Below are 21,237 nucleotides of genomic sequence, written 5' to 3' on the forward strand. Positions count from 1 at the left end.
ATAGCAGGTGCTCTAAAGGTTACTTACGAGTGACGATCTGTAAGGGACGTGTTCTTTACCTTAAAAAAAATGTTTCAGGTTCAATAAATTCAGATAAGTTACAATCAGGTCAATAAGATCCAATATGTTTTAATCAGGCCTCCAATATGTTTTAATCCGGCCTAATGAGTTCAAATAAGTATTTGAACGAATGTCTATGTGAATTTATGATTTCTAATGTTTAACACTTCTCTAGAGAAGTAGTGTCTTGTGAATTCATGATTTTCTAATGTTTAACACCTCTCTGAAAAATAGTGTCTTGTGAATTCATGATTTTCTAATATTTAACATCTCTCTGAAGAACTAGTATAAATGTAAAGTGATTTATATAAGACACGTTCTTAAACGTGTTAAATATTTAACACCTTCGTGGAGAAGTAGTGTGAGCCTGTGTCCTGTGAGGTGATTTATATACAACGACACATTCCTAGACATGCAACTTATGCACAATACATGTAAACTGTAAATCATTTGATAAACTATTTTAATTTCCATTCCTAAACAACACTTAACAGGTCACTATTAGGCAATTTTGGGCTTAAATGGGTTTGGGCCTCCACATTCTTCATTGCGGGTGCGGACTGTGGGTGGATTTTGCCCCTCCGGTTGGTAATTGCCTAATTGGTATGGTATGCTTGGTAGACATCACAATAACCGATGTTCTACCATTTGAATTAGGGTTCATCATTTTCAATTATCACTCCCCAAACTCCCAAAAAATCCCCAATCTGGAAATCTCTCTGCAATTATCCCACTTCAATTCTTGATGAAGTCGACGCGATTGTCTTCAACGAAAACATCAGAAGAAACAATTGAGCCTGAAGCTGATTGGACAGATTGGTCATATGTGCGTGAAGAGATCCCAGTATCAACAATCCTGAGTTGCGGTCACCTCTATTTAAGGCGGCCTCTAAGTCAATGGATCGAAACCAGCCCCCCTTCTGATCGGAAGTTAGTGCGGAAATTGGAATTGTATTTGAGGTTTAACACCATTAATATTCAATCTGGAAGCTGGTAGAGCTCACTCACCTTTACTTATATTACAGTGACGACCTCGAATACCTTCCTACCTCTATCACAAGGCTTCGTAAATTGGAATTCCTGGAATTCGAATCATGTATTGCTCTCGAAGAATTACCGCCCAATTTGGGGGAATTGAAGAGCCTCAAGCGTCTGTCCCCCGGTCGTTGCTCAGCTATTAAGTACCTACCCAGTAGCATTACTAGGCTACCCAAATTGATAGTTTTGAATTTGGAAGATTGTGGGAGTTTATTAGAATTGCCAGAAAATTTGGGTAATTTGGATCAACTTTTGCATCTGCATGTTAGTAATTGTTGTGAAATCAAGTCTCTTCCTTGTAGCACAACCAAGCTTTGCAATCTGGAAACCTTAGTCCTCCCTTCGAGTTTCGAGGTTGAAACACTATATCCATTTGAAATGAACAACTGTGTTGTTATTACTGTTGAGGGCTCTGGTATTTCTAATCGAATGTGGGATGAACTTAGAAAGGATATTGCACTGAAAATGATCAATGGAACATTGGATTTACTTAAACAAGGTATTGTTCGTTTCTTCTGCTCAACTGCCTTCCATTCTTTCAAATATAATATGGCATTGTTAGTTAATCTTTTATTTATTGAGTTTTTATTTATGTCTGATAAATAGTTCCCGGTGTGTGTTTTCCCCAGCTTAATTTGACTTGTTTAGTTGTAGTTTGAAGTAAGCATAGCTGTAGTTGTCTTGAAAGGGAATTAATTTGTGCATGTTTAGCTCTAAAGTTAATTGATTTGCACATAAACACTAATAAGTACTCTGGGCTGAAAGTCAAAGTCTCCCTTTTTTTTGAGAGAGAGAGATGCATACCTGATCTTTATTTGTATATGAGAATATTAGAATTAAATAAAAAAAAGTTGAGAGTAGATAAGTAATTTGTCTGAAAAGTTGCTATTACCTCTTAAAATTTTGATTTCATTCCTGGAGTAAACAAACAATAGAAATAAGATATACAACCTATTCCATGATTAAACCAGACACTTCAAGATACCTATGAGTCTATGACAATATGCGAGTATGAGGTTCTCAATCCATACCTATATGGTATGGGTTTTCCATCCATTCCGTTTCAGTTTTTTAACCGAACGCCCCCTTAATAGTTTGACCACATAAAAAAGTAGCAGTACCCACAGACAAAAAGAAAGAGCAATCAGAGTTCCATTCAATGTGATGATTCCTCCACCAAAATTGCTTAGCTTCTGGTAGAAAAAAGATGTACCCATTCTTGCAAAAACATAAATATGGTGGAGAAGAATTTTAGCATAGCTATTTAGATTATTCTGAACCCAAGAAAAAATTCAGATCGCCCAAAAAATTGAAACTTGCAAAAAAAAACTTATAGCAATATCTTTGAAATCCAAAAAAATGTTTGTAGGACTTTTGTTCTTGCTGGAAAAAAAATCCAACAGTGCGGAAGGATAGAAGTTGACGCCGTTAATTTCAGTCTCCCTCCTCTCTCTTGCCCTTGTGCAGCAGTTAGGGTTTGATTCTTGAGGGATATGGAGATTGAATCTTTCGGGGGAAAGGTAAGATTGAGGTTCCATGGATTGTGGATGTGGTGGAGTTTGATACACATGGGTATGAGATTCCAAATTAAAAAGGCCAACCAAACAGTGAATTGGATTTTCCATTCCAAACTACTCAACCAAACACCAACTTAGAATGTGTCATCACCAACTTAGGGTGCGCTCGCTTCACCTTAAAAAAAACAAGTTGCAGATCTTATAAGTTCGGATAAACTCATATAAGTTGCAATTAGGTTCTATAAGTTGACCCTCATAGGTTTACTCTCTTTCAATAAGGTATGATCAAGTCTAAGAATTTACTCTCTTGCAATAAGGTCTTACCAAGTCCAATAAATTTCAATCAGGTCTGATTAAGTCCTATCAGGCCATTCAGGTTTAATCAGTTCCAATGAGAACACTCCCTTATTTTACTACTTCATCATTTTTGAATGATCGCAACAATTAGACTTTTGCACTATTCATACACCAAAGTTGACCATATTTTTCTTACTAAGATATACAGAGTAAGCTAAGTAGCTTCTACATCTTATAGTCTTAATAGTAGAGAACTAAAGATGTTAGTGGTCAAGTTGTACGTTGGTAAACGTGAAAGTCAATTTGTTGCAATTATTATTTAAAAAAAAAAAAAGAGAATATCTCATATCTGATGTCTGGAATTTATTTATTTTCCTTTATTGTTAGCTTTTGGTTGTTTAGCCCATAAGTTGAATCATTTGCACATAAACACTAACAAGTCGTCGGACAAACTGATTTTACCAAACGTCTTCATAATTTCATCATGCGCTTTCTTTAGACCGTCATTAAAACTAACTAAGCCGTGAAACACATACTTATCGTCAAGCGAGGCTTATGTGTTTCCATGTAACAACAGAGTCCTTTGAATTTACCGGCATTTGCAAAAATTCTCGTATTCGTAGCTGAATTGTAGTTCTTTCTTGCAAACAGACTCTCATGTCAATGACAATTCGGAAAGTCAGCATACTTCAGGAGATGAACCTGTTTTGCCATCTTCTGCTGGCTGCATAACCACAAAATCAGATTGTTTTGTACGTGAGACAGAGCTTGGTGAGGAAAACATCCAGCATCCTACACAAAATGGACAGATGGAAAATGAACAGAATGTGAAGACTCCTCGTAGTGATGATGAAAAAGATAACAGACAAATGGTAGAAATAGCTCCAGGGGCAACTCAATTGCTAATGGAACTGGTAGATGCTGCAACCAAACGTGCCTGTATGTGTCCCTCCTCTGCAAATTATTTACTCACTGCATTTATTTGATTGATTTGTTAATTTCTTTGGCAAACCATTGGAATGAATGTGGATGGATCATGAATAGTGTTAGTGTGTAATGCACTCCTATTTTCCTTCACCTATCCATTGATAATGAACACTTGAGCCCCTGTATGTGTCATGTGAAATTCTGAGTTACCAAGTTTTTAGTTATTAAAAGACAAGGGTGTCCAGAAGTGGTCTATAAATTTGGGGCAGAAAAGGACATCAAGAAAATAATAACCGTTCATTTACTTCGTACTTTATAGTATAATTTATTTATACTTCGTATGTCATTTATCTCAGTCCAAATTACTCTAGGAGACTAGGAAAATCCTTTTATGATTTGAAGTTTTGAACATGTAATTATGCTTTTTATATCAGGGTGTGTACTCTCTCATATGCGCTCTAAGTTCCTCAAGCTCTGACAAATTTTCAGAAATAATTGCATTTCCGTTTTTATTGGCCCGGTGTAACTAAAATAGGTCATATAGAATCATAGTAGCCCAACCCATTTAAAGAAACAGGTCTATTGATAGGACACCCTGACTTTGCTAGTTGCTGTTCGAACAATCTTCAGAATCTCCATAAAATTATGCCACTTTTTCCTTGTTTACGAACACCACAATTGACAATGCTGAGAGATTCTCTACCGAGTCTACCCGAAATCAACCTCGAAATGTTTGGACAGTTTCAATTGCTATAGTTTCTGATAAAGCCTCAATTGCCATCCTTATTAATAGTAGTTTATAACTAGCTGGCTTGTGTTCTCTTTTTCTTTCTAATCTGTTACTGCATGATTTATACATGCTATGTTGTAGTTAAACTATACGCACTTTACCTTTCAGGTTTTCATCATTTCTGATTCAATTATTAAACTTGTATCAATTTAGTGAAACGCAAATTGGAAGAGTTTGTAATGCGATCAAACAAGGGGGAACAATGTCAGAATGCCAAGAATAGCACACACAATATGGAATCATCCTCGGGTCGTGAACATGTTGAAGAGTGTTTAGACCGTGCAAATCAACATACACAATCAGATCACGTACCAATTCCATTTGAGTCTATTCCCATCAACAACACAAGTCTTGATACATCAATGGGAACTGTCAAAGAGCCCCTAACGGTAACTATATTCTCTAAGGATGCTCACCTACAATCCCAGGAATATTAAGGTGGCGCAAACCAGCTCACATCATCAAATACTCTACATCCAAATGGAAGTTCAAGCAGCTTTGTTGTCAAGGCCACTTATAAGGAAGATACAGTAAGGTTTTATTTCTCTTTAACTACTAATATTGACCAACTATTAAGGAAGTGGGCAAAAAGTTCAAACTAGAGGTCAACAAGTTCAAGATGAAGTATCAAGATGAGGATAAAGAATGGATGATATCGACCTACACCTTACCTTCTTGGATTATGCTTTTCATCTTGCTATATCTTCTGGAATTCATTTTCTTAGATTGTCTATTATTGATTTATGATCTCGGCGTGTTTAACTGGATAGATGGACTACTTATTGTCTAATTTGAACTTATTCTTTCTCACCTGGTCTCATTAGGTCTGAAATAAGTAATAAGGTTTTGAAATAAAGTGAACTAAACAGACAGGTCAGTAAGAGTAAATAACGATGTTTTTCCATTTGGATTAGGGTTCATCATTTTCAATTGTATATAAAAATAAAAATAAAAAGAACCTCATTCTGACACTCTCTGTCCAATTAATCTACTTCAGTTCTTGTTGAAGTCGCCGCCGTGGTCTTCAGGCAAAACATCAGAAGGAACTGTTCAGCCTAAAACTGACTGGACTGATTGGTCATATGTGAGAAACGAAGAGATTCCAGTATCAAAAATCCTGAGTTGCGGTTACCTCTACTTGAGGCAGCCTCTAGGTCCATGGATCGAAACCAACTCTCCTTCTCAACGGAAGTTAGTGCGAAAATTGGAATTATATTTGCGGCATAGTTCTATTGAAAGGATAGAAAACTCAATATGGAAGCTTGTAGAACTCACTCACCTTTACATATATTACGGTGATGACCTCAAATGCCTTCCTCGCTCTCTCACAAGGCTCCATAAATTGGAATTCCTGGAAATTGATTCTTGTATTTCTCTCAACGAATTACCGCCTAATTTGGGCGAATTGAAGAGCCTTAAGCATCTCTCCCTCGCTCGTTGCTCGGCTATTGAGTACCTACCTTCTAGCATTACCGAGCTACCCAAGTTGATGGTTTTAAATCTGGAAGATTGTAGGAGTTTATTGGAATTGCCAGAAAATTTAGGTGACCTGGTCCAACTCTTGCATCTACATATTAGTAATTGTTGCGAAATCAAGTCTCTTCCTTGTAGCACAACCAAGCTTTGCAATCTGGAAACCTTAGTCCTCCCTTCGGGTTTCGGAGTCGAAACACTATATCCGTTTAAAATGAACAAATGTGTTATCATTACTGTTGAGGGCTCCAGCATTTCTTATAGAATCTGGGATGAACTTAGAAAGGAGATTGCACCGAAAATGATCAACGGAACTTTGGATTTACCTTATCATCAAGGTACTGTTTGTTTCTTCTGATCAACTACATTCCATCTTTCAAATACACTATGGCATTGTTTATTCCTGGTGTGTGTTCTCCGTTCTCCCATGACTTACTTTAACTTCTCCGAAATTTTCTGGATATTTTTGTCTGAAATAAGTCAAAATAAGTTGGAAGAAAACATAGCCATAGTTGGCTTAGTAGTGCATTAACTTTTGTATGTTAAGCTAAAAAGTGAATTGATTTGCACATAATCACTAACAAGTTCTCTGGGTTGACAGTCAAAGTTGACAAAACGAGTGAACTTCGAAAGGAGCTTGAGCGGAAGGTAGTCGGTGAAGCAGCTTCAATAGAAGAACCTAGACGGGGGATCGTCAACCAGCAGACATCGCCTTTGAACCTACCTGATACTGGAGGTATCTGCTCTTTTACCACACATTTCAAAGTCCTGTTTTATCTTTGAATAATTGGTTCCTTTTGCTTAAGTGCCTTTCAGAAAACTCTGGCCTTGTCCTGTCTTTGTAAATTATTCTTTTATCAGCTTTTTCATTGATTTTTTTATGTGGTCAAACTAATAAGGGGGTGTTTGGTACAAAAAACTGGAATTGAATGTTTTGATAACCCATACCATAAAGTATGGAATTAGAACCCCATGCATATCTTAATGTGTTTGGTTTAATCTTAAAAAGGGTTGTGTGTCTCTTTTTTACTGTTGTTTCACTTTAGAATGGAATTAAAATCTGATCATGTATTTATAAGAGAATTAAATTCAACACTTCGTATATAATTTTAGTTACCCCATCCAACCAACCATTATGTTGCTAAACAAATACTTAGTATATTCAATGGTAGTATTAAATAAAAAGATATCTATCTGTGTATATTCCTAAAACTCAAGGAAAATAAATGACATCACGCCACGTGTCACTTCCTATCTTTAACAATGACCTGGAGCAACATCACATATAACATGTGTTATCTCTTATGAAAAGGCTTTCAAACCAAAGTTATAAAAACATGTCTGCAGTCTTACCCTTATTTTCATAAAGAGGTTGTTTCCAGGAATCAAACTCATAACCTAGCGGATAGCAAGCAGACACTTGAACAATACCCACACACACAAAAAAGAGCAATCAAAATTCAATTCAATGTGATTCCTCCCCCCCAATATTGCTTAGCTTTTGGTAGAAATAAAGATGAACCTATTCGTGCAGAAACATAAAAATGGTGGAGAAGAATTTCAGAATAGCTATTTAGATTATTCTAGAGCCGCGAAAAAACTCAAATCACGCAAGAAATTGTAACTGAAGAAAGCTTAAAGCAGAATCTTGAAACCCAACAAATGTTTGTAGGACTTGTATCTTGCTGGAAAAAAGTCCGTCGATGCCGAAGGATAGAAGCTGGTGGCGTTAATTTCAGCCTCTCTCCTCTTTCTTTCTCTTGTTGAGCAGTTAGGGTTTGATACTTTGGGATTACAGAGTTAGAATCTTTGGGGGCAAGCTAAGATTGAGTTTCTTGGGAAGGGTGTAGTTTGATACACACGGGTATGATACTCCACCTTAAGAAAGGTCAATATTGGTCCATGGCTACATTCCAAACTACCCAACAAAACACCCCCTACAAATAGCGTTGGTCAATCAGTCAATGGCTCCTTTTTAAATGTGTTATCAGCTTATCACCAACTTAATTTTATTACTTCATCCCTTTTAGAATGATGGAAACCATTCGACTGTTCATACACTAAAATTGACCACATTTTTTAAAACAACAATAATTTTCTTATAATCTTAATAACAGATGATTAAACATATTAGTGGTCAAAATTGTGTGTCGGAAAATGTAAGAATTGTTGCAAAGAGAGAGAATCTGACGTCTGGAACTTATTATGTATTTTTTTGATTAGCTTTTGGTTGTTTAGCCCGGAAGTTGAATCGTTGCGCATAAACACTGTCAAGCGCTAGTACAAACTGATTTTTCCAAACGTCTTTGTAATTTCATCATGTGCTTTCTTTGAACAGTCATTTTAAATAACTTAACATTGACAAAAACTTATTGTCAAACAAACTTATGTGTTTCCATGTAACAACAGGGTCCTTTGGATACACTGGCATCGGCAAATGTCTGCTAAATTGTAGTTCTTTCTTGCAAACAGATTCTCATGACAATGACAATTCAGAAAATCAGCATACTTCAGGATATGAACCTGTGTTGCCATCTTCTGCTGGCGGCATAACCACAAAATTAGATTGTTTCATACGTGAGACAGAGATTGTTGATGAGAACACCCAGCATCCTACACAAAATGGACATATAGAAAATGAACAGAATCAGAAGACTCCTCATAGTGATGATGAAAAAAACAGCAGACAAACAGAAGAAATAGCTCCAGAGGCTATTCAATCTCTAATGAAACTGGTAGATACTGCAACCGAGCTTGCCGGTATGTTTCCCTCCTCTGCAAATGATTTACTCACTGCATTTATTTGATTGATTTGTTAAGTTCTTTGGCAAACCATGGAATTAATGTGAATGAATAGTGTTAGACTGTTAGTGTGTAATGCAGTCCTGTTTTCCTTCACCTAGCCATTTGAATACTTGAACCCTTGTATGTATTATGTGAAATTCTGTTTCCAAGGTTTATAATTAATAAAAGACAAGGGTTTGCAGAACTGGTGCATAAATTTGGGGGAGAAAAAGACATCAACAACAGAATAACTGTTTAATCTACGAAGTATTCTATTGTATTTATATTTCGTACTTCGTTTTTTTTTTATCTCAGTCCAAGTGACTCTAGGAAACTCTTTTATGATTTGAACATGTGACTATGTGTTTTGCAACGGGATGCACTCTCAGTTCATAGTAGCCCAACCCATTTCAAAAACAGGTCTAATGATCAATGAGGGCACACCCTGTATTTGCTGCTGTTCCAACAATCTTTCTATCTCCAAAATTTACAATATTGAGAAATTCTCCATTGACTTTTGCTGCATGTTTAACCAGATTCAATTGCAAGAGTTTCCGATAAAGAATTCATTGCCATCCACATTTACAAAAGTTTAAAAAAATAATACTTCCTCTGTTCCTGAATACTTGCACCAGTTTGACTTTTGCACTTTTATACATTAACTTTGACCAAATTTTCTTACTAATATATAAAGTTCAAAAGTTATTGTGCAATATGTTGTTAAATTAGTCTTAATGCACCTTTTTTAAAAAAGTTTTATCTAATATGTAATTGCATATAATTACGGTCAAACTAGTGCATTGGCCAGTGTGTCAAGATGTTGCAACTTGCAAGTATTCAGGAATCAGGACACAGGGAGTAATAAATAACTAACTGATGGCTTATGGTGTCTTTTTCTTTGTTCTTTTTTATCTGTTATTGCATGTTATATACATGATGAGTTGTAGTTCTATTATACGCACTTTATCTTTCAATTTTTCATCTTTTCTAATTTAATTATCAAATCTGATATCAATTTAGCTACAAGGACTTCCAACGAAACGCAAATTGGAAGAGTTTGGAATGAAATGGCCATCGAACAGCAAGGGTGGAAGGTGGCGTAAAACCAAGAAGAGGACACGCAATATGGAATCACCGTCAAGAAGGTATTTAGACAGTTCAAATCAGCATACACAACCGGATCAAGTAAATCATGTACCAACACCATTTCAATCAGATCCTAATGCAACAACAACCGAAATTGTCAAAGAACCCCCATTGGCAACTCTATGTTATACGGATTCTCATCAACATTCCCGTGAACAGTTGCATGTCGCAAATCAGGTCACGTTGGTGACTACTGTGCAACCAAATGGAAGTTCAAGCAGCTTTGTTGTCAAGGCCACTTATAAGGAAGATTCAATAAGGTTTAATTTCTCTTTAAGTTCTAATATTGACCAAATATACGAGGAAGTGCGCAAAAAGTTCAAACTAAAGGTGAACAAATTCAAGATTAAGTATCAAGATGAGGATAAAGAGTGGATGTTATTGACTGGCGCCTTTGACTTGGATTATGCTTTGAATCTTGCTAAATCATCTGGAATCAGTTTTATTAGATTGTCTATTGTTGATTTATGACGGTCGACGTGTCTAGTGAATAACTGAATTATTTATTGTACAATAGCATATACTAGCAGATGATTGCAAATTTGCATTTCCTGCAACAAAAATTCCAGGTTGATGGATCTGTCATTGAATACATTAACAGAACAATGACCGAATTATGCAGTTTTGGACTTCAAATGCATTATCAAATGGTGAAGTTCATCTGCAGCTTTGTTTGCTATGAAATTGTGCTAATTGCGGTCTCTCAGCTAAATAGAAATGTTGGATGTGTTTTGGCAACTAATTGCTTGTAATTAACAGTGGAAACATTTTTCTCTTGTTAATATGAAATGTGTACACCAATGTTAACATAGCAGCAAAACAGGCAAGAATGCTGGTCCCAAATCCGGTTCTGGGTGGAAATTACAAGATCGTTTTATTAACTTTTTTATCATCCCCAAATTTTCCTTTTTTTCGCACAAGCCTAAATTAGTTTATACCTAATTCAATGGCAGAAATTGCTTACAGGGTTGAAAAACTGGTGAACTATTGTATGAAATATTATGTTTGCAATAAAAGGTAGGCTTTATATCGAAATTCTTATTAGTGCAAACACTCCAAAATTAGCAAGTCTGTATGATCTAATCAAAACAATCGAGCTGTAAATGCAGCGAAGAGCAAGATCAATGAATTCAATAGTAATGAAGTTACGAAAGATTACCACATTATGTAGAGGGTCTCGGAATCTGACCTGGGAAATCCCCATTCCCAAAATCAACCAGAAACAAATCTCTAATTCAACGAATAAGATAGCATCGCCAACATTTACCCAGATCATGTAATTCGTCTATCATCACCAATTTCCTGGTAATTTCACTACGCAGTTACTAAACTTGGCAAGCATTTTTCCTGTATAATGGGGCAACGAAATCTGGGCAGGGAAAATCCTTTCCCCAAAATACAAAAAAATCAACTAAAAATAAAACACCATTTCAACAATTGAAATAGCACCACTAATATTTACCCAGAAAATTCAATCATTATCAAATGTAACTTTGAAATCAACCAAATCAATTGGAACTGCAAATTGTAAAGAGATAGCATGAATAAACCCCATATATTTCACATTCGATTCAAATTCGCAATTACATCAAACAATAATTAAAAGCATATTCAAACTACAATTAGATCTAAACAGAAACCCTAAAAACAAACCCTAACCACCGAAACCATATAGAGTACGGCCTTGCCTCTTGAGCGCATAGACAACATCCATGGCGGTCACCGTCTTACGGCGAGCGTGCTCAGTGTAGGTAACAGCATCTCTAATCACATTCTCTAGAAAGATCTTGAGAACACCGCGAGTTTCTTCATAGATCAAACCACTGATCCTCTTAACACCACCACGACGAGCAAGACGACGAATAGCAGGCTTGGTAATACCCTGGATATTATCCCTGAGAACCTTCCTGTGCCTCTTGGCTCCTCCCTTTCCCAACCCCTTTCCTCCCTTCCCTCTTCCTGACATTTTCTCTCTCTAGAAGTTTAGAAATTTCTGAATTAAGATTCTGGGATTTTGGTTTTGATTGTGATGGGAAATGAAATGGAGGGAAAGTGGGTTTATAAGGGGGAGGTAAAGGGAGTGTTCGAAAATATTTAAGTTTTGGTTTTGGAGGGGTTTATGGCGCGTCAGTTTTACTCGTTGGATGTGATTTAATCGTACGGTGTATAAGGTCGATCCGTGTAGTTTTGAAAGTGCACATCAGAACCGTCGATTATTTGTACTAACGGTGGAGATAGCGTATGAGTGGCTTTTCGGATTTTGCCTTGAGCAGCCAATAATTTGGGAAACATGTCCATTTGTTCTTTTTCTCTTTGTTGACGGGGCAAATATTTTTTGTTATACTTGTATATAGCGAAATTTATCAAATACAGTACAACTCAATTAAAGTTACAACCTTAAATTTTTAAATTCGTAAATTACAACCTTAAACTTACCTCTCCACTTTACATTACAACACTGTGACATTTTCCAGCGAAATCAATCGAAATATGACGTGATTAATCTTATTAAAACACATTACATAATTTCCTAAAATATAACTAATATTGTAACAATTTTTGCCGGAAAATGACTCAGGATTGTAATTGAGAGTGATGTATAAGTTTTTAAGGTTGTAATTTATAAATGAGGAAGTTTGAGTTTGTAATTGGCAAAGAGACAACTTTATAGAGTTGTATTTGGCAAATTTTCCTTTTATTTACTACTTCGTGCAGTGCTACAACACTTTGTATGTATTTCCTCCGTTTCATTAGCTTGCGTTTACTTCGTACTAAATATGACCATCAATATCTTTAATTATTAACCCAATATTGATAATTAGAAAATTGTACATAATTTGAGAATTGATCTTGATAAAATTTGAGTTAAATAAATTTAATTACAATAGTTTGAAACTTAAATACTTACATATAATATGAGATAATTATTTGTTCATAATTTATTTTTATATTTTATGTATGTAAGGGTGATTCAATACAAAAATTGGTTAAATATGTTAGTAAACTAAATTAAAATAAAAAATAGAGTAATCGTTTCCTATGTGTAAATTGCAATTACTCTTTTTATAGCTATACGTAAATGTAAATGAATTGGCCTGCTAAAAAAACGTAATTGTAAATTAACCTAAATGAAAGTATAAATGAAGAAAATGTAAGTATAGATTAGTTTCAAAAAAAAATTATTAAAATTTTAATACAGGGTATTAGTAAACATAACTATGTTTTGAAATTCTTAAATACCATAAGTTGTGTCATTTGATTAGTGATTAAACTTCTAACTCATAAACATAAGGTCATGGGTTAAAGCATTCGCTTGCATTTCTTCATGTTTTTGTAAGAAAATATTATACTCCGTATGTCAATGTTACCTTGACTTGGTGCCATGTCACTTGTTAATAAATGAATAATGTGATTCTTCTATTAAGAAACAAATAAAATAAAATAAACAATCTTTATAAATATTGTATTAGGCAAATTTAAACGATTTTTTTTTGCTGCTACTTGTTATGTAGATGCAAAAATGCCAAGTTTCCCATCCCAAATTACTTCACCATCACTTGTAATATGTGGTCTTGCTACACCGGAGCTGAACATTACTTTAGCCATTAATGTTTTACTTTGTGTTGCTCTATATGGGTCATCCTCCCAATTGGAAAAGGGTAGAATCTTTGAGTCTTATCACTCATGTAAAACCACTTTTCATCGATATGCACCATGTTATACATTGCACTAAACTTAGAAGTTCATTAACCATTCCCGGAATGATACTATCCATGATGTATTGCACTCTTCTCACTTTGTGGTGATGCTTAAGTGATGATTTGATGTTGTTAGTGTGTGCTCTAAGTATTCCAGCCTTAAGTAACCTATAAACTGTGGAATGACCCAAGTGTAATGCATCAGCTAACCCTCTAATTGTAGTCCTTTTTTCAATTGGTATTGCACCAATAACAGTTGGGTCAAAGTCTAACTTCTTCCTCCCTCGCTGCCTTTTTTTACTTGTTACGTCAATTACTCTCTTTTTTCCCAATTTGACTTCGTGCATTAGCCCAAATCCTACCAATAGTGGATCTATCTACTTTGAATTTAGTTGCTAAATTTTTTATTGCATATTTTGAGACTGTTTTCCCTCCTACTCGGAGCCTTTTCCCTTGTTGTCCTAAGATAAGGGTTTGAACTATTTCCTGTCGATCTAAGTATGTTAGTTCAAAGGGTTTTTTTCCCATTTTTTTGTTAACATGACACCCACTACTTCATCGAATTCTATAACTACTGTAACTGGATTTGCGTTAATTTCTACATAATTTTCTAATTCAGTTTCATCATCACTTTCAGATTCAGAATAAAATGTCACCTCAATAAACTCAAAGCCTTCCTCAAAGCCTTGACTTTGTTCCAGGTTGTAAAGCTCTTCAAGCTCTTCAAAATCCATCCCCTGCTTTGTTAGTGTGTGCTGTGAAAACAACAAAACTGAAGCCTACAAGTGACGCGTGCCCGTGAGTGACGTGATTGTGCAAAATTCTCAAGCTCCTAGTGTGGTAGTAATTAGAAAACTTCACTTAATGCTGTAATTTTTGAGAGAATACCAGAAAACATTATTCTGGTAACTCAATTCTTTTATAGTGAAGGTGGTAGGGTTTGTAAATCAGCCACCAAAAGGACAATTTTCATAGAATATTTTTGGTGGGAATTTTGAAAATTTCCAGATCTTAATTTTGGGGGCTTTTGAATTTCAGAACAGAATTGTATGCCTTGTATTTTGGTGGGAAACTTTCAGCGACATTATTGGTGGGAAATCATCCACTTGTACACACTTTCTAATGTCTCAGTAAAAGCATACCCACTTTTCTGGAATAGTAAAATCAGACTCATCCACTTGCACACACTTTCTAATTTTAACAACTAATTATATGAGCATTGAAGTAATTTTACCATTCATTTTCCACTCCAAAAAATCTGGCCAAAAAGGAGATGGTGCAATAAATCCGGAACGGAGGAAGTATCTAATTTTGTGAGAAATACCTTTTTACAATTTTTTTTTTTTTTTTGCAAATTTGGACTTAAAATATATTTTTGCGACAACAACCTTAGTTTATTTATAGGCATTGGCCGGACCTGTTTTTGGCATTGATTGTAACGTGTCGGTCACGTGTTCCTTTTTCTCTTGTAAAATTATCCAAAATAACCTTTTTGTATGTATGAATTTACGAGAAATAACATTTTATAATTTATTTTTACAATTTTAGACCTTAACAAAAAATCATTTGCGAAAAACAATATTTGTAACATTTGTTGTATTAGCATCATTTCAAGATTCACATGAAAGTAAAAAAGAAAGATATTACTTAATTTATTGTTTTGTTCTAATTGATTCTCTTGACCCGTTGTTTTATCTGGACCTTCCTCTTGTTCATTTGTCCTTTTCTTTTTAGCTAGTCCTACCAATGGCGGGGCCAAAAATTTAAGGTTGGGGGGCGAGAAATTTAGGTGAACTGAAAAAAAAACCAAGGAAAAAATGAACATGATGTGTCAATGCTAAGATTCAATCTTGGGTTAATAGTATCAAACATTGTACACTCAATCATTGGGGCAAGACAAGTTTAGTAGTTTATATTGGCATTTAATACTATGTATATATTGTTTGGGGGGGGGGGGGGGCACCCCCTATCTCCGCCTCTAAGTCCTGCCAACCATTTTCTTATACGTATGAGTAAGTAGTTATCGGTAAGGTGCAACTTCTCACGATTTATGATCTGACATGATTCCACTGAACCACATACTCCCCCCTCTCCCCCACACCCAAATTTTTTTTACAAAGATGTCATCCTGTGATGATCAATTGGGTCTTTATATTTTCCCCTCTCCTACAAAGTCGACCAAAAAAAATAAAAAAAAACGATTCAAATTTTGAATTCAAAATAGTTCTGGAATTTCAAATGAAATTTTAAAGTGAGTGGAATATGGGTCCCAAACTTTCAGCTAATGAGAAGTCATTGTATGTTGGGACCACATATACCCCTTATATGTATGGATTTTTCGCCGTAGGAAGTTAGGAACAATGTTCCATCATTTCAAATCCAAATTGTACCTACAAAACGGAGCCTAAATCTTCTTGACTTATTGCGTATGCACCGGAGTACTCCATAAAAGTACAGCAGAAAATTTGAAGCTTTCCTTCTGACCTCTCTATTAACCAAAATGCAGTAATCCGATACCATTACTACTCAAACCTCACCTAGTCCTGCAGATGTATTTGTTTATACTTGTATTGTTGTCCTCTATGTTCCCACATAATCTATTGGAAGTTCTTTCCTTCAACAAAACCTGAAATTTTATGCAAGGCAAATTTTACGCTTTACCTTTCAGCTGATTATATCTCTATGTTACTTTCAGTCTCAAAGTCCACTCTGAAACGTCGGTGTAGAATGGTAGGAATTGACAGGAGATCATTGAGAAAACCACAACCCAATTCGGAGAACCCTATTAAGGCAATTGAGTTTTTGGTTGGTGCAAATCGTACAATAGATAATGCTTCCCGAAAGAGTTGTCTGTTAGTTTCTTGATTATCCTTTAAAAAATGCAGTTATCTGACATGAATCCTCACACGAACACCCTCATCATTCAGATTTATCTGTCTGTACTCTCATTGCTGTCCATCTATGATTCCCAGAAAATCTGTTGAAATATGCGTTCTTTAACTTCAACTTGAAACTTCTTTTGTTTCTCCAGTTTATTTTCTTGTAAAATTTTAAATAGTTTGACATATATTATGTCGATTGCAGTTGACAGGTCTACATTGAAGCGCAAATGAAGAAACTTTATTGATTCCTGACCATCAAACGAAGAGATGAATGTCAGCAAGTTCAAAATAAAACTTGGATCCGTTTCTGAGAGTGAATCTGCACAAATTTATTAAAGCACCATAGCTACTCAAATTCATCATGAACAAAGCCTTCAGTTTCTGCAGGCCCCAGAAAACAGCTCATTGCATGAGAGCTAAGATGCAACCAGTAACATCTTCACAGTGAAGGCCAAATACAAGGAAGATATTATCAATTTTGACTTCTCATCAACTTCCAATTTCGCTCAATTCAAGGAATAAGTGGGCAAGAGGTTTAATAGACAAAAACAGTTTTAAGTTCAAGTATTGTGACAATGATAATGATTAAAGTGTTAATCCCCACTTCCCCAGTGACTCAGATCTGCAGTATTTTCTGCACAGTTCAGGGCCGTGCATATGCAAGCAGATGAAATTGTTCAATTTTTACACAAGTTAATGTGAGAAGATCAATAGGGATATGAAAGTTGTTCGTCATTGTACTGCAATGATGCACAACCGTAAAATTACTTGTATGAGATTGTTAGTCATGGGTTCAATGAACTTGTCAATATCTCAATGCAGCTGAAACAGCTCTTTCAATACCTTGTGGCTTAAACACAGACCTTAAAATTCATCTAGAACTATTTCGTTGATGCCTAAGTAACCAAATTGCTCAATCAACCAGAACAAAAGTTGAAAAACAAGATAATATTATAATGGGAAATTCGATAGAGATCAGAGTATGGCATTTAAATTTTAACTAATTTCGTTCTTTATAGTGATAAATTCAGACAAATACAATGCAACACCAAGGAATAAAATTCTATCAGTTTCAGTTACCAAAGAAAAACAAGATTTAGAAATCAAGCAGCTAAACACATTAAGTTTAAACCAAACAGTACTTCCTTAATTTGAACTTAAGCCCTAAGATCTGTAATCCATCAGTAATACTTTCAAATTTTCACCCGCATTGATATTAAAACAGAACCAGAAATCGAAAATAAAAAAAAACTCAATTGGAACGGTGTATCACATTCAAAAGGCTTGGTAATATTTCATTTCATGTAACAATTAATTTCCAATTACACTGCAGAGATCCAAAAGAACCTCCAACTACAAACACCAAATCTACTACCTAATAAACACAAATCCAGATACAAACCCTAACCACCGAAACCATATAGAGTACGGCCTTGCCTCTTGAGCGCATACACAACATCCATGGCGGTCACCGTCTTCCGGCGAGCGTGCTCAGTGTAGGTAACAGCATCTCTAATCACATTCTCTAGAAAGATCTTGAGAACACCGCGAGTTTCTTCATAGATCAAACCACTGATCCTCTTAACACCACCACGACGAGCAAGACGACGAATAGCAGGCTTGGTAATACCCTGGATATTATCCCTGAGAACCTTCCTGTGCCTCTTGGCTCCTCCCTTTCCCAAACCCTTTCCTCCCTTTCCTCTTCCTGACATTTTCTCTCTCTGAAAAGCTTTGAAATCTCTAAATTGAAATTTTAGGGTTTTGGTTTTGATTGTGGTGGGAAATGCAATCGGGGAAAGTGAGCTTTTATACGGAGAAGTAAAGGGATGTTGAGAGATTTTGAAGTTTGGTTTTGGAGGGGATTATCCCGCGTCTGTTTTTACTCGTTGGATGTGTTTTAATCGAACGGTATGTAAGGTCGATCCGTGCAAATTGTAAAATTTACTTTTGGACCGTAGATGGTTTTGATCCAACGGTGGATATTTGCGTTTGAGTGACTTTGCGGATTGTGGCTTAAGCAGGACCAATTGTTTATTTTCCTCTCCTGACGGGGCAGTGTTTTGTTTTTGTTGTCGTACTCCCTCCGTCCCGGAATACTTGATCTGTTTTCCTTATCGGACCATCCCTTAATACTTGACCTGTTTCTAAAAATGGAAATATTCCAACAATATTATATTATTTCTCACTTCACCCCTATTAACCCACCTACCCCCTACTCCATACAAAAATAATTAAAAATTAAACCCCTACTCTCCCCCAACCCCACATCTTAACCCACCTCCCACTAACTACATTAAAATAATATCCCACTATCAACTACTACCTATTAAATTAAATAAGTCAATTCAAGTCCCTTAAACTATGTGCCGGTCAAACTGGATCGAGTATTCCGGGACGGAGGGAGTAATAATAAAAGCAAAGGAAAGTCGTACTCGTAATACTCTCTTCGTATCTAAATGTTTTTCCCATTTTCTTTTAAAGTGTCCTAAAATGATAGTTTTACTTTTTTTTTCCTTTTTAACCTTATCTTTGTAATTTTAACCTTGTAAATCTGTTTTTTTTAATTTTGAGGGAAACCATTCAAGGCTTAGCTATTATTATTAATTGATAAACAGAAATCCGAGGCTACAATCTATGTAATAACATCTGGACAAGCTCCTACCCACACTCTAGTAGAGTACTCTAAGGGGCGAATGTGAGCCAAAGCATGGGCTACTTCATCTGCCTCTCTAAACACATGAGAAAACAGAGCTATTTCTATTTCTCTGAGTATCATCCCCACGTATGATCCATCAAAGGTTCGCTCCATGAGCTTATTGATAACCTCTAGACTGTCACTCTCAATAACAACCAAGGTAGCATTACATTGTGCCACCATCTGTAGATCAAACACAATTGCTTTTGCTTCAGCTATGCACGCACTCCACCTGCAGCGTATCTGTCTTACTTCTGCACGGCTTACCATACTACCCATATGATCCCTTATCACCGCTCCAAGCCCAGCTCCTTCGTCTCCAAATAATGTTGCATCAACGTTTATCTTGAGGTACCCTTCATTGGGTGAACACCAAGTAACATTCTCCCTACTCCTAATGCCATTTTGCATTGCCCTTTCCACCCCATTTTAACCATGTAAAATTGTTGGTCTTATCAATAAAGGACATTGTAATCTCATGGTTGATTTAAGTTTTGATGGATTAATGAGTTGTCATTTCCCCCCTAAAATTCCACTGGCTTAAAGTCTTACAATTATTTTGTTTTATTGTGAAAAATGAATCAAAAAGCAACAATTCCCCATAAAAGTATAACAATAATGGTTAATTGTGTAATGTTCTTTTTTCCTTAACAACCGCATAAAATGGCAAACGAGAAAAATATTTAGATACTGTCCACATATCATTTTTTTACAAAAACCCTAAAAAAAACAATTTTGTTTTCTCTCTCTCCTCGATGTTTTGTTTATTTCTACACTTCATCTTCTTCGCCAAGCTTCATCAATATGGGCACGACTACTTTTTTAAAAAGCTTTTAATAAAATAAACATAAAGATAAAGAAAGGGATTAAAAAAAAAATTACGCACCCATACAATTGTTATTTCCTCCGTCGTGTTGTGGCGAGGAAAGATATATGGGTATGTGTGAGAGTTCCACTTTTTTACTCGGGTGTTTGTCTATGCAATCCCATAAATTGGAAGGTTAGCCATTTTATTTTACCAACGGGTATAGTTGTATAGGTTGGAATCATGATAGGATCAAAGCCAGTTTCGACTTCGAGGATGCTTGACGAATTGTGGGAATGAAACTTCCTTCTACGGATCGTGGCGATTTCCTTTACTGGAGGTATCACAAGTCGGGTAAGTTTACTGTTAAATTTGCATATGCAATGCTAGCTTCAGAGGATTTGACCTTGAGCCTGTCAATTATTACAAGAGCCTATGTCCCTCAAGACTCCTCCAAAATGTAAGTTATTTTTTCTTTGGAAACTTCTCCATAATGGAATTGCAACGAAGCTTAATATTCACTTTAGAGGGATTCATATGGAGGCTGTTCGTGATTTATGTGTGAAGACGGAGGAATATATTCAACACATTTTTCGATTTTGTTCGGTAGCGCAACAAGTTTGGAGGGATAAATTGCTTGCAATCCATTCAGAAATCAATGAAACTATATCTTTTGTGGATTGGTTTCTCCATTTATGTTCTATATCCGACTATTTCAACGACATGATGGTAAGAATAGTACCCGACGTATCTATTTCATTAGTTATGAGCACTTTGGTTGTCAAGGAACAACCACGTACTTAGGAATGACATCACCAACATTGCCTCCGTTTTTATTCTAAAGGGTCTTGAACGACATGGTGTACTTTATGGGCACTTTGGTTGTCAAGCAAGATTGAAACATATTACTATTGTTACCGATCATCAGCATCTGGTGCAATAGTATTGGACGAATATTTCCTGAAAATGTAGATATGATGGACACTAGAAGAAATCAAGATTTTAGGTACTGATTTCTCTTGGTGCAACATTCGTAAGGTGTAACGAGATCGAGTGGATCAAGCTCATTTTCTTGCAAATGGAGCCTCACGTAATTTAATATGCTTATTTAATTTTCCTTTT

General features: G+C 35.7%; 3 protein-coding genes across 5 annotated transcripts; 2 read left to right on the plus strand and 1 right to left on the minus strand.

Annotated features, from left to right (window-relative positions):
- Nucleotides 1-672: 672 nt before the first annotated feature.
- LOC110803428 (uncharacterized) lies at nucleotides 673-5,766 on the plus strand. Of its 3 annotated transcripts, XR_008923603.1 has the most exons (4): nucleotides 678-1,597; nucleotides 3,564-3,851; nucleotides 4,783-5,159; nucleotides 5,627-5,766. XR_008923603.1 is itself a non-coding variant. In XM_056831720.1 (3 exons), exons 1-3 carry the CDS (start codon nucleotides 1,477-1,479, stop codon nucleotides 4,752-4,754), a joined length of 426 nt encoding a protein of 141 aa, XP_056687698.1. In that variant the 5' UTR covers nucleotides 673-1,476; the 3' UTR covers nucleotides 4,755-5,439. The 3 variants fall into 3 exon arrangements, 2 of the variants coding, with proteins under 2 accessions (XP_056687698.1, XP_021864629.1); XM_056831720.1 differs by lacking the exon at nucleotides 5,627-5,766 and having other exon boundaries at nucleotides 673-1,597; nucleotides 4,738-5,439; XM_022008937.2 differs by lacking the exon at nucleotides 5,627-5,766 and having other exon boundaries at nucleotides 4,783-5,439.
- LOC110803427 (uncharacterized) lies at nucleotides 5,275-10,046 on the plus strand. Its single transcript, XM_056832875.1, has 6 exons — nucleotides 5,275-5,357; nucleotides 5,454-5,472; nucleotides 5,627-6,440; nucleotides 6,704-6,838; nucleotides 8,512-8,862; nucleotides 9,907-10,046. Exons 1-6 carry the CDS (start codon nucleotides 5,275-5,277, stop codon nucleotides 9,987-9,989), a joined length of 1,485 nt encoding a protein of 494 aa, XP_056688853.1. The 3' UTR covers nucleotides 9,990-10,046.
- Nucleotides 10,047-11,568: 1,522 nt separating this feature from the next.
- On the minus strand, nucleotides 11,569-18,401 carry LOC110803439 (uncharacterized). The gene is made up of 3 exons (XM_056832876.1): nucleotides 18,019-18,401; nucleotides 14,285-14,467; nucleotides 11,569-12,007 (listed from the first exon to the last, which is right to left on the minus strand). Exons 1-3 carry the CDS (start codon nucleotides 18,325-18,327, stop codon nucleotides 11,687-11,689), a joined length of 813 nt encoding a protein of 270 aa, XP_056688854.1. The 5' UTR covers nucleotides 18,328-18,401; the 3' UTR covers nucleotides 11,569-11,686.
- Between the last annotated feature and the right edge of the window lie 2,836 nt (nucleotides 18,402-21,237).

Source organism: Spinacia oleracea, chromosome 6 (assembly GCF_020520425.1).
Source record: "Spinacia oleracea cultivar Varoflay chromosome 6, BTI_SOV_V1, whole genome shotgun sequence".
In the NCBI taxonomy this organism is placed as follows: Eukaryota; Viridiplantae; Streptophyta; class Magnoliopsida; order Caryophyllales; family Amaranthaceae; genus Spinacia; species Spinacia oleracea.

Bases quoted from the DNA above. Each gene is read 5' to 3' on its own strand.
- LOC110803428 (XM_022008937.2), top strand. From the start codon at position 1,477: ATGAACAACTGTGTTGTTATTACTGTTGAGGGCTCTGGTATTTCTAAT. The intron at 1,598-3,563 runs GTATTGTTCGTT...TCTTGCAAACAG, and splicing joins ATTGGATTTACTTAAACAAG to ACTCTCATGTCAATGACAAT. The intron at 3,852-4,782 runs GTATGTGTCCCT...GTATCAATTTAG, and splicing joins TGCTGCAACCAAACGTGCCT to TGAAACGCAAATTGGAAGAG.
- LOC110803427 (XM_056832875.1), top strand. From the start codon at position 5,275: ATGGATGATATCGACCTACACCTTACCTTCTTGGATTATGCTTTTCAT. The intron at 6,441-6,703 runs GTACTGTTTGTT...CTGGGTTGACAG, and splicing joins GGATTTACCTTATCATCAAG to TCAAAGTTGACAAAACGAGT. The intron at 8,863-9,906 runs GTATGTTTCCCT...ATATCAATTTAG, and splicing joins TACTGCAACCGAGCTTGCCG to CTACAAGGACTTCCAACGAA.
- LOC110803439 (XM_056832876.1), bottom strand. From the start codon at position 18,327: ATGTCAGGAAGAGGAAAGGGAGGAAAGGGTTTGGGAAAGGGAGGAGCC. The intron at 14,468-18,018 runs TAGGGTTTGTAT...CTAACAAAGCAG, and splicing joins CTCTATATGGTTTCGGTGGT to GGGATGGATTTTGAAGAGCT. The intron at 12,008-14,284 runs GTAGTGGGTGTC...CTAAACTTCTAG, and splicing joins TAGTTATAGAATTCGATGAA to AGAGAGAAAATGTCAGGAAG.